This window comes from Oncorhynchus keta, chromosome 13 (genome assembly GCF_023373465.1).
Source record: "Oncorhynchus keta strain PuntledgeMale-10-30-2019 chromosome 13, Oket_V2, whole genome shotgun sequence".
Lineage (NCBI taxonomy): Eukaryota > Metazoa > Chordata > Actinopteri > Salmoniformes > Salmonidae > Oncorhynchus > Oncorhynchus keta.
The window spans coordinates 51,021,546-51,036,618 of record NC_068433.1 but is presented as its reverse complement, the minus strand read 5'-3'; the positions used below and the strand labels follow the sequence as shown (position 1 = coordinate 51,036,618).

Genomic DNA, 15,073 nt, shown 5'->3' with positions numbered 1-15,073 from the left:
CGTTCAGACATGAGAGGTATGTGGCAGCGTCTACAGTCAATCACAGACTACAAAAAGAAAACCAGCCCCGTCGCGGACCACAATGTTCTGCTCCCAGACAAACTAAACAACTTCTTTGCTCGCTTTGAGGTCAATACAGTGCCAATGACAAGGCCCGCTACCAAAACCTGTGTGCTCTCCTTCACCGCAGCCAACGTGAGTAAAGCATTTAAGCGTGTTAACCCTCGTAGGGCTGCCGGCCCAGACGGCCTAGCTGCGTCCTCAGAGCATGCGCAGACAAGCTGGCTGGTGTGTTTACGGACATATTCAATCAATCCTTATCCCAGTTTGCTATTCCCACATGCTTCAAGAGGGCCACCATTGTTCCAGTTCCCAAGAAATCTAAGGTAACTGAGCTAAATTACTGTAGCACTCACCTCCGTCATCACAAAGTGCTTTGAGAGACTAGTCAAGGATCATATCACTGCCACCCTACCTGACACCCTAGACCCACTCCAATTTGCTTACCACCCCAATACAGTGGGGCAGAAAAAGTATTTAGTCAGCCACCAATTGTGCAAGTTCTCCCACTTAAAAAGATGAGAGGCCTGTAATTTTCATCATAGGTACACTTCAACTATGACATACAAAATGAGGAAAAAATCCAGAAAATCACATTGTAGGGCTTTTAATGAATTCATTTGCAAATTTTGGTGGAAAATAAGTAAGTACTTTTTTGCCCCACTGTAGGTCCACAGACTATTCAATCGCAATCACACTGCACACTGCCCTAACCCACCTGGACAAGAGGAATACCTACGTAAGAATGCTGTTCGTCGACTACAGCTCAGAATTTAACACCATAGTACCCTCAACTCGTCATTAAGCTCGAGACCCTGGGTCTCGACCCCCGCCCTGTGCGGCTGGGTCCTGGACATCCTGATTTTGGATTTACAAACTACAGGCCACTAAATACCCTGGTTTAAATGAAGATATGGATTTCTCACCCTTCCTGTAGGTTCGTGATAGGTCCATTTGTTGTCATCTAGTGGACATTTTGCTCAGCCATGTTTAGACTGTTGTTGTTCATGTTTTGATGTGTACTATGGAATATATAGCTTTTTTATTCTTGATACATCTCCAGGTCATATTTAAGGTTAGAACTACCTTTCTAAGTGTTCTGATACTTCTAGTTTGGAGTTGAATGTTTATGATAACATAGCTACAGTATTTCACTTTTTAATGTGTATAGTATTGCTTACTAGGTGTGTCCAATCAATTTTGTAACCATTCCCTCTTCTAATTAGGGCTAATTGGAAAAGCTGTTCAAAAGAGGACATTGTATTATTTCTTTGTACTCCCTGACGAAGGCCATGCAGCCGAAACGCGTCGGATCTTTAAAACTTTGTTTCTATTGAACATGCCATACCAATAAAGGCATTTTAATTAATTATATGAAGAGTGCCTTGGTCCTTATTTCTTTTTGATGACTTAATATAGTACACTTATCATAATTTGGTTGTAATCCAGAGAGGTTAGAAAAAGTATCTAGATCCTCTATGAGGCTGTGAAGGTATCCAAATTGTGGATTTAAAAGAAAGCACCTTGTTTTGTAACACCTTGATACTTTGTAACACCTTGATATTATTGTTGGATCTGATTTTAACAGTTAACATTTCGATGGCAAAAATAAATAGATATGCCGATAGTGGACAACCTTGTTTTACTCCTCTTGACAGTTTAAAATCTTTCTGAGAAGTAGCCATTAACTATTTTACACCTAGGATTACTATGCTTAACTTCAACCCATTTTACAAGAGATTCTACAAAAATTGAAATATTCCAGGAATGTATATATAAACTCCAGTCGTACATTATCAAAAGCCTTTTCAAAGTCAGCTATGAATACCAGGCCTGGTTTCCCAGATTTTTCATAGTGTTCTATTGTTTCCAGTCTTATATTATCTCCAATGTGTCGTCCATGTAAAAAACTTGTCTTCTTAGGATGAATAATATTCGACAATAGCTTCGGAATTCTATGTGCTATGCATTTTGCTAGAATCTTTGCATCACAAGACTGAAGTGTAAGAGGCCTCCAATAATTTAAATGGTCTGGATCTTTATACAGTATTTACCACTTGGATCCTTTATCAGTAATAATGAAATCAGACCTTCTTGTTGAGTATCTGATAATCTACCATTTATATAGGAGTGGTTAAAACATGCTAATAATGGCCCTCTGAGTATATCAAAAAATGTTTGGTATACCTCCACTGGTATGCCATCCAGCTTTGGAGTTTTCCCTGAATTAAAGTCATAAATTGCATAAAGATGTTCCTCCTCTGTAATTTGACCTTCCAATGAGTCTCTCTGTACAGCTGTTAATTTTACATTATTAATAGATAAAACAACCATACAATTAGCTTAGTTTAGTGCAGATGGAGGAGACTGAAACAAAAACATATGCTTAAAGTACTTTGCTTCCTCTTTCAAAATATTGTTTGGTGAATCATGGGTGACTCCATCATTTGTAACAAGTTTCAGTAAATTATTTCTGGTAGCATTTCTATGTTGAAGATCAAAAAATAATTTGGTGCATTTTTCCACGTATTCCCTCCAGTTCGCTTTATTGTTATAATATATTACACTTGGTCTTTCTTGAATAAGTTCCTCCATTTCCTTTTGTTTTTCCTCTAACTTACTCTGAGCCTCCGGTACAGTTTTTATTGCTATCTATCTGTACTGTTAGTCATTCCTTTTCCTTTGTTAATATGGACTCTTTTGACCTAAATTGCTTTTGTTTTAGAGATGAGTACTGAAATGCATGGCCTCTAAAGGCACATTTAAAAGTGTCCTATACAATAAGGGGATCTGATGAACCTATATCATGAAGGAAAAAGTAAGATAAAAATGATTCTGTCCTTGTTAAAAACAAGTTATCATCCAATAGGCTTTGATTAAATTTCCAATATTCTTGCCCACATGGAAATTATGTAAGTGTAATATACAGTGCATTCGGGAAATATTCATACCCCTTCCCTTTTTCCACATTTTGTTATATTACAGCCTTATTCTAAAATGTATTCAATTAATGTTTTCCCTCATCAATCTACACACAATACCCCATAATGACAAAGAGAAAACAACCAAAAAGTTCTACAGCTGCACCATCGAGACCATCCTGACCGGTTGCATCACCGCCTGGTATGGCAACTGCTCGGCATCTGACCGTAAGGCGCTACAGATGGTAGTGCGTATGGCCCAGTACATCACTGGGGCCAAGCTTCCTGACATCCAGGACCTACAGTATATACTAGGCGGTGTCAGAGGAAGGCCCATAGAATTGTCAAAGAATCCAGTCACCCAAGTCAAAGACTGTTCTCTCTGCTACCGCACGGGAAAAGCGGTACCGGAGCGCCAAGTCCAGGACCAAAAGGCTCCTTAACAGCTTCTACTCTCAAGCCATAAGATTTCTGAACAATTAATCAAATGGCCACCCGGACTATTTACATTGCCCAGGCCCTACTATGTTTTTACACCGCTGCTCCTCGCTGTTCACTATCTATGCACAGTCACTTTACAAATTACCTCGATTAACGTGTACCCCCCTTAAGTCTATTTCTTGAACTGCATTGTTGGTTAAGGGCTTGTAAGTAAGCATTGCATGGTGTATTCGGCACATGTGACAAATAACAATTGATTCCATTTATTTTGTGCCACCAGGGCCACAATAATATCCCTCCTCTCTGATTATCAGAGTGCGACCCCCTCCCCATGGGTTACTGCAGCTAGTGTTGCTAGTGTCACTCACTTAACTCCACACTTTTCCAAATACAAAAACACACACCCCACCTTCCATCACAATACATCCGTACATACCCACATATGGCTTCTTAGACTTTCAATGAGAATGAAAGATCTATAACTCACATTTCTATGTAAATTTGGTTGCATAAAAATATTACATATTGCAGCATTAAATCCACTTCAATCAGTTTAGATGAATGGAAGGATCCAGGTTAAATAAGGATTTTTAGGTGTTGAGATAATTGAGACATGGATTGCGTATGTGTGTCGTTCAGTGAGTGGGTGAATGGGCAAGACACAATATGTGCGTGCCTTTGAACGGGGTATATTAGTAGGTGCCAGGCGCACCGGTTTGTGTTATGAACTGCAACTCTGCTGGGTTTTTCACGCTCAACAGTTTCCCGTGTGTATAAAGAATGGTATACCACCCAAAGGACATCCAGCCGACTTGACACAACTGTGGGAAGAATTGCAGAGTCCATGCCCCGACGAATTGAGGCTGTTCTGAGGACAGGGGGTGCAACTCAATATTAGGAAGGTACTCTTAACGTTTTGTAGACTGTGTACAGTATATCATTGCTGTGAACCCGTAATTAGGACTTTTATTTTGAAGACAATTTTGGACGCTGGAGTAATAGGCCTACTGGTGGTTTCACATCCTCTTTGTTCGTTGGCAATAACGTTGGCTAACTAGGTTTACTTTCTACCGTCTCATGCGGCGCTCACTAGCAAAGGTAGCTAAGATACTGATTGGCACATGGGCCATAATGGGTATGTATTCGTGGTAACTTATTATATAAAACAATATTGTGTTTTTTTCTTGTTAATCTGGCTAGGTTGTGTTTTCTAGCTAGGTGGCCAACTAGCCATGATCAGGCAGGGTTGTCCTCATTCGTGTACACTTTACTAACCATTTTGCAATGTAAAACGACAACGAGCTTTTCTTATTGGATAAGTTCAGGCTGTCTCTGTCCGTTTTTTTTCTCCTTCGGTGTCTAATGAACACGACCCTGATCTCGAGGAAGTAGCTGGGAAGCTAGCTAGGCCTACTTTGCCGTTTTTAGCGAAACCCCTTGATCTATCTAGCAGTGCCGCCACGGCGATCTGTTATGTTATTGACTAACGTTCAGTTTTGAATTATGTTATTGTGCCCATTTGCGTACGTTCTGTGCAAGCTAGCCTTATAGCTAATACGTAAGTGCAAGCTAAGCTATTAACGTTAAGTTAGCTATCTGCTGGCAATGTTATATCAACCGTAACATTTCTTATCACTCAATGAATAACTAACTACCTGTAGTTAAGATATGCTAAACTAGCACATTTAGTTAGTTCTGCCATGCTAATGTTTTTACAAAATGGAATTGATTTAGCTAGCCATCTAACACACTTCACTGTACTTTTCACATTATAGATTCCCCCATCCCTCTCTCCTCCCTGCGCCTTTTGGTTCCACCTCTACGGCTGATGTCTGCATTTATGTGGCAGGTAGCACAACAGAGGGCCATCAAGCACTATGGAAAATTAGAGGAGTTTGTGACCGTGGTAACACAAACTGTCCCAGAACTTATGACTGACAGGCAAAGGACCCTCCTTATTTTGGGTCTGAGAGCAAGGGTAAGAAATGCCACACATTATGCCATACAGAATCCCTTCAATATGCTGGGACAGTCCCACCTGAAATCCTGTCACATACTGTTTCTGAATGGGCTTTAAAAAATAATGAAAACATGGGCATTTAAGATATTACATTCTAGTTATATTCGTGCATTAATTTACTTCTACCTGATGCCTTTTATGGAGGTTTTCAATTGTTTTTGTAATCGGAAAAAACCATAAGGCATCAGGTAGAATATCACATAGCTCAAATTACTGTGTTTTAATGAATTTGTTAATATAATCTTGAAGCCCATTAAAAAACAGTATGCAACTTTATCCAGGAAGCAGGGGGTCTTTCTTATTGTATAGGTAAAATGTAGAAAATAGTTTTATGCAAAGTATCAAACTTGATCACTTTTCTTGCAGGTAAACCCTGTCAGCCTCCAGACCCTCCTTTATAGAATAAAGTCTTCTCAACATGCACAGGTTGGTGAATCAAAGTATGAATACAATGCCAAGATTGGAGATTTTGTTCTGCTGGACACTTTGAGATAATTAACACCCTCATAATTCAGAAACATTTAAAAACAAGAGATTTAAGATTGTTGGTATGGATGGTTGTGTACCATTTGTCTGAAATTCTAAAAAATGATTTATTTTTTAAAACTTTGTTTTACAGTCCAATGATGCAGGCATGGAATCACCTGAAGCTAACTTCGCCAAGCTCACCCAAAGCTTGCTTATAGACCCGGTTGAGCGTGAACACTTCGTCCAAGTAAGTAGCTGTTAATGCCAAGCTTGTCTTGAACCTACAAGGCCTTCCCACACTACATCAGATTCAGTATTTTACGATTATAACATGTCACACTGTGCAACGTGACCAAATTACAATCTTGACCTCAACCTGGCTGGGTTGTAAGGTTTACCTCAGTTCTGACGTCTTATGCTGCGATTGGCTTGCGAGGCTGCGTCAGTCGACTTAGGCTACGTCAACTGGGCGTATCAAGCATTGGCGTCAAAAGAAAAACAACATGCTGTTGCTATGTTGATTGACAGACACTGCTCCTCCTACCTCTGTGACTGAGCAGTCCTTGTAATAAAAAGCTAAACTCTTGGTTTGAAGAGGCTCATCACAACATGGAAATGCTAATGCCAAATATAAGCCCTGTAGCATAATCATTGGCATTACTCAATAAAAGCATTGCAATTTTGACATTCAAGCTGTGATGGTTATTTATAACTACAGAGCCAATTACTTGCACCAAGCTTTCATTCTACAAAGTGTGATTTAAAAAAATTAAAATAAATGTTATGAATGGCATCATTGCTGGTAGTTTTCTTATTGATACTGCCATAACTTTTTCGGAACTTAGGAAAAGTAGTGGTATTTAAAGGAAAATTCCACCCAAAAACTATCTTTTGGTATTTGTTTTATTAGTCCATTGTAGGGCTGGGCGACTATATCAAAATAATTTGAAATTATGTTTTGTACGATATTTCAAGTAACTGTATTGCAAGAATCAAGTGTTTTTAATTTTTATGAGTGTTTATGTCCACTTGTTCTCATGTCTTTTTGGTCTTGGCTCCTTCTGTGATGTGTGCGCCTTCCCATTTTACACCAGAGATCTGTATGTAATGATGATATGCATGCCTTCGCACTAACAATTGGGGTTGTTGTCCCGAAGGCAAGCTTAGGTCCAAAATAAGCCCATTTGAAACGCATTGGGCTTATTTTGGATAGATTTTAGCGTGCGTGAAACTGCTCGCTTCACCTCTTCCTCCGGTTTACACACACCAAGCCACTCTCCCTGTCACTCACAACAACAAAGATGAGAGATCACGTCTTCCTCCTTGACAAGCGGTTTCAACTTGCTATTTGCAGTTGAGAGAGGAAACTAATAAATTAAAGAGAAATTGCAGAAAGGAGGAGCGTAAGTAGAAAAAGTAAAAGTTACAGGTCCATTGTGATATTCTGAGAGCATCTTGTGCATCTAAGTGCTGCATTCAACACTGTTGACTATGATGTCCTTCTGGAGAGGTGGGTTGGCCTCGCCGGTGGTTTAGTACCTGTTTAACCAGTCTGAGTTTTGTCACCCTTGGTGAACGCATCACCTGTCGTTTGACAAAGTTTGATTTTGGGTCCGGTTCAGTTTATAAATGTTACAGCATTGTCAGAAAGCACAGCATTGATTTTCACGGCTACGCAGACGATACAACTTTTTACATTAGTGTCACCAGAGGATTTTAGCTCCACTGATAAATTATTAGACTGTATTAGTGATTTAAGTACTTGGATGGCTCACAACTTCCTCCAACTAAATCAAGTCAAGACTGAGGAACATCTTGTTGGAGCCAAAGCACAGAGAGAATCTGTCCCACACCTATTAATTCACGGACAATAGAGATAAAAAAACCCAGGTGGTGTTTTAGATTCTGAACTCCATTTTGAAATACACATTAGGAATGTGACATCTTTTTACCACCTGAGGAACATTGCCAAGGTGTGGCCATTTCTCTTTTAGGCTGATACAGAGAGACTCATACTGCAGCACGGGTACTGACCAAGACCAGACGGACAGCACACATTACACCAATTTTAAGGTCTCAGTACTGGCTGTGTGTTTTTTTATTTTTTTTATTAATTTTAAATCAATCCAAGATTGTGCACCCCAATACATGTCAGGCATGCTTTTAAGTTATGTGTCCAGTACAGTAGATCCCACAGGTCCACTGGCCAATTAACTATCCCAAAGCCTAGGACCAGGAGTCATGGAGAGGCAGCCTTTAGTTACAATGCCCCTAGCCTCTGGAATAGCATGCCAGAGAACCTGAGGACCAAAACTGATTTAAAAAATATATATATATCTTAAAACACACCTTTTTTAGCTTTGCTTTTCCTTAGAGTACTTTTTAGTTGTTCAGATTGTTATTCATCCTCTTGTTGTGTAGTAAATATAGCATTTAAACATAATTTTTTTCCCTGTGAAGAACATTGTTGCATTCCATGGCTGAAATGTGCTGTATAAATAAAGCTTGATTTAACCTGTTCATTTTCTGTATCCAAATGCCTGCTATGTTAAGTTAGTCATTATTAGTGAATGTGCATTATGCAAGTTTCTGCTAATGTGTCCCTTTCCAACAATGCAGAGAAAATATAAATAATATAAATTAGAAATAAATACAATGAGTAACAATAACTTGGCTATATACACGGGGTATTGTCGGGAAGAGTGGGTTGTGCCCGACTACACAAGCGGCAATGAGTGTAAACACGAGTTCAAGTTTCAGATGCTTTTACATTAGGTGTTTGTGTCTCTGGCATTGTAGTCCACAAACCGTTCAGGCCAGAGGGTGTTTGAAGACAGCGGCCACCTGTAGTCTCTTGCGGTGGTGTGGCCTCACTGGCAGAGTGGTTAACTCCCCTTCCAGGGAGTCTGTGGAAGGAGAGAGGAACGGTGTAAGTGGGAGAGTAGGAGAGTAGGCACAGTGTGGCTGTGCCTTCCTAACTGCTGCAGGATAGATAATAAACAGTAAATGCAGCATGCTGTGATAATTTAAGAGTTCAATGCAGATACTCTGTGGAGCTATTGATTAACTACTTAACAGTCTTATGGCTTGGGGGTAAAAACTGTTCAGGGTCCTGTTGGTTACAGACTTGGTGCGTCAGTACCGCTTGCCGTGCGGAAGCAGAGACAACAGTCTATGACTTGGGTGGTTGGTGTCTTTGACCATTTTAATGGCCTTCCTCTGACACTGCCTGGTATAGAGGTCCTGCATGGCAGGGAGCTCTGCCGTATGCACTGCTCTCTGTAGCGCCCCGTAGGCTGTCTCATCATCGTCAGTAATCAGGCCTACCACCGCTATGTTATCGGCAAACTTAATGATGCTGTTGGAGTTGTGAGTGGCCACACAGTCGTGGGTGAACAGAGAGTACAGGTGGGGACTAAGCACGCACCCCTGAGGGGCCCCCGTGTCGAGGGTCAGCATGGCGGATGTGTTGTTACCTACCCTCACCACCTGGGGGGTGGCCCGTCAGGAGGTCCAGGATCCAGTTGCAGAGGGAGGTGTTTAATCCCAGGGTCCTTAGCTTAGTGGTGAGCTTGGAGGGCACATGTCAGCAATCGAGTTTTCAAGATATAGAACTTTCTAAATAAACAAATACCAAAACGCAGCATCGTATGCAAAAAGCAGCTGTATTTTAAAAGTTTTACATCTTAACTCGATTGCTGACATATAAAACATTTTGGGGCAACATCAACAATGGACTAATGAAACAAATACCAAAAGAGTGGAGTTTTCCTTTAATAGGCAGACCCTGTCACATTGAACAAGCCAAGACGTCCGACAATCGTTTACGACCTAAGAATTTACACACAACGTGGACATTTTGTCTGGATGACAAAATCGTGTCATGAGGAGGCTAAAATCATGCAGTCTCTGCGGGCCTTTACTTGAACATTTTCTCTGGCCTGACTCAAGTTAGTTATGATGTTTGAGGAAAATATAGTTGAGTTGAGATTCAGATTGTTAGTCAACAAGATAGTATTTGAATAGTGAATAGGCTTACGCTACTATAAATCATAACTAATTTGTCTATGCTGTGTTTACACAGACAGCCCAATTCAGATTTTTTTTTCAGTAATTGGTATTTTGACCAATCAGATCTGGTATGATTGGTCAAAAGTGCCACAACATGTAGCCTTGCATGCCACAACACTGATTCCTATTCTTTGGGTACTGGATTATGCTAGCCTGGGTGCCAAGACCGCAGAAACAGGCTTGGCACCCAGGCTAGGATCGTGCAGGGTCTCTCAAACAATACTTCATTGATCTAATTATTTTCCTTTTTGCATTATCTCACTGACTCTCCATCTTTTCAGGTGGTGTTTCCTGAAGAATTCAGACCTGATTTTGACCAAGTGCTTCAGGAACTGGTCTGTGACTTTCTCACTCGGCTGGAAGAGCTGCTTACACTACCAGACTTTAAGCAGGTGCAGAATCACTTTCGTAAGAGAGTCTTGAGACAACAGCATTCAAATGAACAACTGTAGTTGGCCTGGAATCTATTTTGGCATTTTATTTGTGTCCCTCTTTTCCCTAGACTGCATTGTTGCTGAGTGCTGGCTCCTCTGGCCTGGATGAATGCCTGCAGTCTTTCTCTCACTCAGAAGATCTCCAGTTTCTGCTCCAGAATTACAAACAATGCAGAACATTGTACACAAACAGTAAGTTCATAGAAAATTATCAATTTTTTATGCATCATTTTAGCACATGGTCAGATAAGGTTTATTGATGTAACAACTGCATCTGAGGAGAATAATATGATTAATGTGCAGGAAGTTCCTCTCACCATGTTCCTTACCTTCCTTGTTCATTTGAAAGGGATTTAAAGTAGGAAGGATTAGTCAAATAAAGTGACGGATTAAAATGTAATTTATGGATTTGAGAAGTTTTGCCTCTAGGTGTTTGGAACAGTCACCTAGATAAAAAAAAGTGTGTTTTTAATGTATTTGTTTTTGTCTGTGCAGTTTCCTCCTCTGACATTCCTCAGGAATCGGATATTGAATCCGATGCCTTCCCTGACCAGTTAAACCGTACCAATCTGGACACTGGTGTGGGGATGAGGACTGGGATACAAAGCAGAGACTGCCAAAGGATGGAGTTGGCATCACATTTAGTGGAAATGGGGAGTACAAGAGATATTATAGGCTGCGATGAAACCTGTGATGAAGGGAATGAAGATGACATTGATGTAGAGGACGACCCAAAACAGAAAAGGTATGAGAAATAAATGTATTTTTGTTATTTCAATTGGTACAGTTGGTTAATATCAATTTGCATTTGGACAGTCTATCAAACAAACTTACCACTTAACCCAGTAATAGTCAACTATTTGCATTTCTGTTTGTGCTTTTCACAGGGCTGGTTCTGGTCTTTCTCCTACCAGTGTCATGCAAGGTGGTGATACAGGTGAGACCTCACAAACTTTTAGTTGAGTACATTTACCCTTTGGAAAGCCTCAGTTGACCATTGTGGGGCAATGGTAGGGGAAAATTCCTCCATGAGTTCAATATTTGTATTCATTTTTTCGCAGACACTGTTGCAGGGGTGTCGTTTCAGGTGTTGACTCCTCTTTCTTCAGCTTCAAATGAGTGTGCCCCATCTACTTCCAGTTCATCACACATGAACATTTTCCACCAGTGTCCCCAGTGTGGGAAGTGCTTTAATTATCAGTCTCAACTTGTCCAACACCAGCAAATTCACTGTGGGGATAATCCATACAAGTGTTCCAACTGCGGGAATAGATTCAAATTCTTTACAAGTCTGTCAAACCATAAGAGGATGCAATGTGTGGGCACTGCCTTTAGCTGTTCCAAGTGCTGGAGAGAGTTTGGTTCTCTGCGTGAGAAATTGAGACACCAGTGTCCACACAACGAAGTCATGTACATCTGTCCACAGAGCGGGAAGAGTTTTAAGACGCCACAGCAACAACCATTCCAGTGCCGTCATTGCGCAATGGCCTTTTCCGAAATGGATCAACTGCATGCTCACGAAAAAATTCATGGAATCCCCCAAACTCTTGACTGTCATACATGTGGAATGACCTTCAGCAACTTGCCCAGTCTAGTGCACCACGTGGAAGCCCACAAGAGGTCGGATCTGAGGCCATCGTCGCACCTTCCAAAGAAGAAGAAAGGATTGCAGCTTCCGAAAACACACCATTGCCACCAATGTGGAAAGTCCTTTGTAACAAACCGTCGCCTCAAGGATCACGTTCGTACTCATTTGAATTATCGTCCCTTCCCCTGCTCCTACTGTGGGAAATGTTTCACTCAGAAAGGTAATCTCAATGTGCACATAAGGATCCACACAGGGGAGAGACCGTACATGTGCTCTGTGTGTGGGAAGACCTTTCAGTCAGCAGGGAATCTGCAGGTACACCAGCGCTTTCACACTGGGGAGAAACCCTACCAATGCAAAGAGTGTGACAAACGTTTTACTAAGTCGAGCCATTTAGTGGTCCACATGCGTGGGCATACTGGAGAGCGTCCCTTCACTTGTAATGAATGTGGAAGGAGTTTTATCCGGAAAACTTGCTTAAAGAAACATTTGCTAGTTCATTCAGGGCAGAAGCCTTATTCACGTCCTCGTTGCCCGAATAATTCCAAGCGCAGTTCACAACCAAGCTATCATATGAAGGACAATCCTACTAATGCGACTGCCATGACTGGACATGCGACTGCCATGACTGGACATGTGGCCGCCATGACTGGACATGCGGCCGCCATGGCTGGTCATGTGGCCGCCGTGGCTGGACATGTGGCCGTACCAGCAATCTATCATGACAGCCTTAACATAAAAATGCTGGCACATGTTGGCATGTCCCGAGGCTATGCCATGGAGAGACTAGGAGGCGGTCCTTCAAATTGTTGAACGCTGCCCTGCGCACAGAAAAATGTCCCAATACTTCCCCTCCGGCCCTACCTCTCACTTTTGAGTAACCCTCTTAGTGGGTAGTTGGGAGTGCAATTCGCTAGCGAAGCAACAGGTTATGGGGTAAAATCAATACTAGTCCAGAGAGATTAATGGGTGTTCTAATTATTGTTAACATGGAAACAACTGCATTTTTCATTGTAGGTTTCAAACAAACCCTCTGCAATGGCTTCATGCACGGAATTTAATTGGAACAACTAAGAATTTATCATTAACACAGAAACAAAGGAATTGTCCGGTGTAGGTTTTCCAAAAACGTGCAGCGTCATTCACGGATGGGGGAGGGGCCTTGGAAGGTGAAGGGGGTGTGGACTCTAGTCTCTCTATACATCATGTCTCAGAACCTCATCAAGTAGCTGATTTGGTTGCCAATCTACTGGACCAGTTAAGAAGCTACTTTATAGTTTCATATGATGTTCTGTTTTTCTCATTACAAATATTATTCCTTTACAGATGTATTATAGACATGTAGAGCTGTTTGCATGTAGACATGTTTATGTAATAGGAGCGGTAGTCATGGATAGAGGGTGAACTGGTGAAATGCATGTGCAATTGTAATATAAGTATTTACTCTAACAGTAATAATGATAATGTGTTATTTGATAAGCGTATTTCTAGACTTTCAAGGAATCTAGAAAAGTGTATTTCCTTGTGTTATATTTGGAGGGTTGTGATATTCTTTGTAATACCTATTATTAAAGGTTTTAATACTTAAGCTTCTATTTATTATTTTTTTAGGGGCACTCAGCACTGTGCTCACTCTGTGTTACATGTGACCAACCTGCACAATCACATGCTATCGCAACACCATCAGGTTGTATATTCTGTTTTCTGGGTTATTGGCTGCTCACAACTAGGGTTGCAAAGGGTCAGAAATGTTCCTGAAATTTTTAATGGGAAGTTAAGCCTGGAATTTGGGGAATTTTGCTTAAATTTGTCAATATTGGCTCATAAAAGTTCACCTTTTTTTGTGGGATATGCATAAGGCAATTCTGTGTCTTGTGGCATATTTTGGTTAAACTATCCCCAATTCAATAGAATTGCAACCCTCTGCATGCACAGTGCAATCTTCAATCACATGTACAGCTGATTCTCAAGGTCTTGCACACTAATGAGATGCTATTGAACCCACACTACAACACTGTCTGAGCCAAGGACTACATGCTTTCTGGTAAGTTTTCATTACAATACTGAGTGGGGTGAATATATTTTACATGACATACAATATTTTTTGATAACAGTAGCCTACAGCAAAGTGTTTAAATAATTTCTAACTTGTTAACCATTTATGCTAGTTAGTTTTTGCTACCATGTGGGTGTCCGCTTATTTGAGCCTGCTAACTGAGGAATGTTAATTAACCTGTTTCCATACATGTTTCATTTTAAAACATGTATCTTACAAAGGAGTTGTTTAATCTAACTGTTTATCTATATCTGTACATGGAATTGTATTTGAAGCTTTTTTTACTCTTTTTTTTCAAACTGATTTATTCTAATCTTTACAGGAAAATGTCACTGTCTGATGTGTGGAGACATTTCACTGCAGCTAATGTAGAAGGAAAAGCTGTGTACATTTGCAAATACTGTGCCAAATCATATGTGAAGAATGCAACAAAGATGCAGAATAATCTGTCCCAAGTGCATAAAGTTCCCTCAACACTCACTACAAGCAACCTCTGACAAAAGTCCCTCTACTTCTATTTGAGGTGAAAATGATGAATTAGACACCTTATCAATAGCAACAGCTCATGGGCCTCCTGGAATCAAGTTTCTTTTTGACTCAATGGAGGAGCATAGTCCGAGAAATGCTGATGAATGTCTTGGTCGAGCTGTGTATGCAACTGGTTCACCTCTGATGCTCACAGGCAATGTGTATTGGAAGAGATTTCTGAATATTCTTTGCCCAGTAAACACCCGTCCAACCAGACATACTTTATCTACTCATTTGCTGGATGCAGAGTTTAAGTGAAGGTCAAGCAAATCATAGAGAAAGCAGACTGTATTGCAATCATCTCTGATGGGTGATCGAATGTTTGTGGGCAAGGAATAATTAACTACATAATCTCCACCCCTCAACCAGTATTCTACAAGAGCACAGACACTAGGGACAACACACACCGGTCTCTACATTGCAGATGAGCTGAAGGCAGTCATCACTGACCTTGGACCACAAAGTATTTGCACTGGTGACAGACAA

The 15,073-nt window shown here is 40.7% G+C and overlaps 1 protein-coding gene across 3 annotated transcripts; it reads left to right on the top strand.

The window, feature by feature from the left end:
- The first annotated feature begins 4,065 nt into the window (after positions 1 to 4,065).
- Positions 4,066 to 13,591, top strand: LOC118392531 (zinc finger protein ZFMSA12A-like). Of its 3 annotated transcripts, none has more exons than XM_052460615.1 (9): positions 4,066 to 4,324; positions 5,198 to 5,400; positions 5,809 to 5,868; positions 6,062 to 6,157; positions 10,263 to 10,373; positions 10,484 to 10,607; positions 10,911 to 11,160; positions 11,303 to 11,352; positions 11,477 to 13,591. In XM_052460615.1, the coding sequence occupies exons 2-9, from the start codon at positions 5,251 to 5,253 to the stop codon at positions 12,814 to 12,816; spliced, it is 2,181 nt and encodes a 726-aa protein (XP_052316575.1). In that variant the 5' UTR covers positions 4,066 to 4,324; positions 5,198 to 5,250; the 3' UTR covers positions 12,817 to 13,591. The 3 variants fall into 3 exon arrangements, with proteins under 3 accessions (XP_052316575.1, XP_052316574.1, XP_052316576.1); XM_052460614.1 differs by lacking the exon at positions 4,066 to 4,324 and adding an exon at positions 4,389 to 4,557; XM_052460616.1 differs by lacking the exon at positions 4,066 to 4,324 and adding an exon at positions 4,743 to 4,980.
- Positions 13,592 to 15,073: the final 1,482 nt, after the last annotated feature.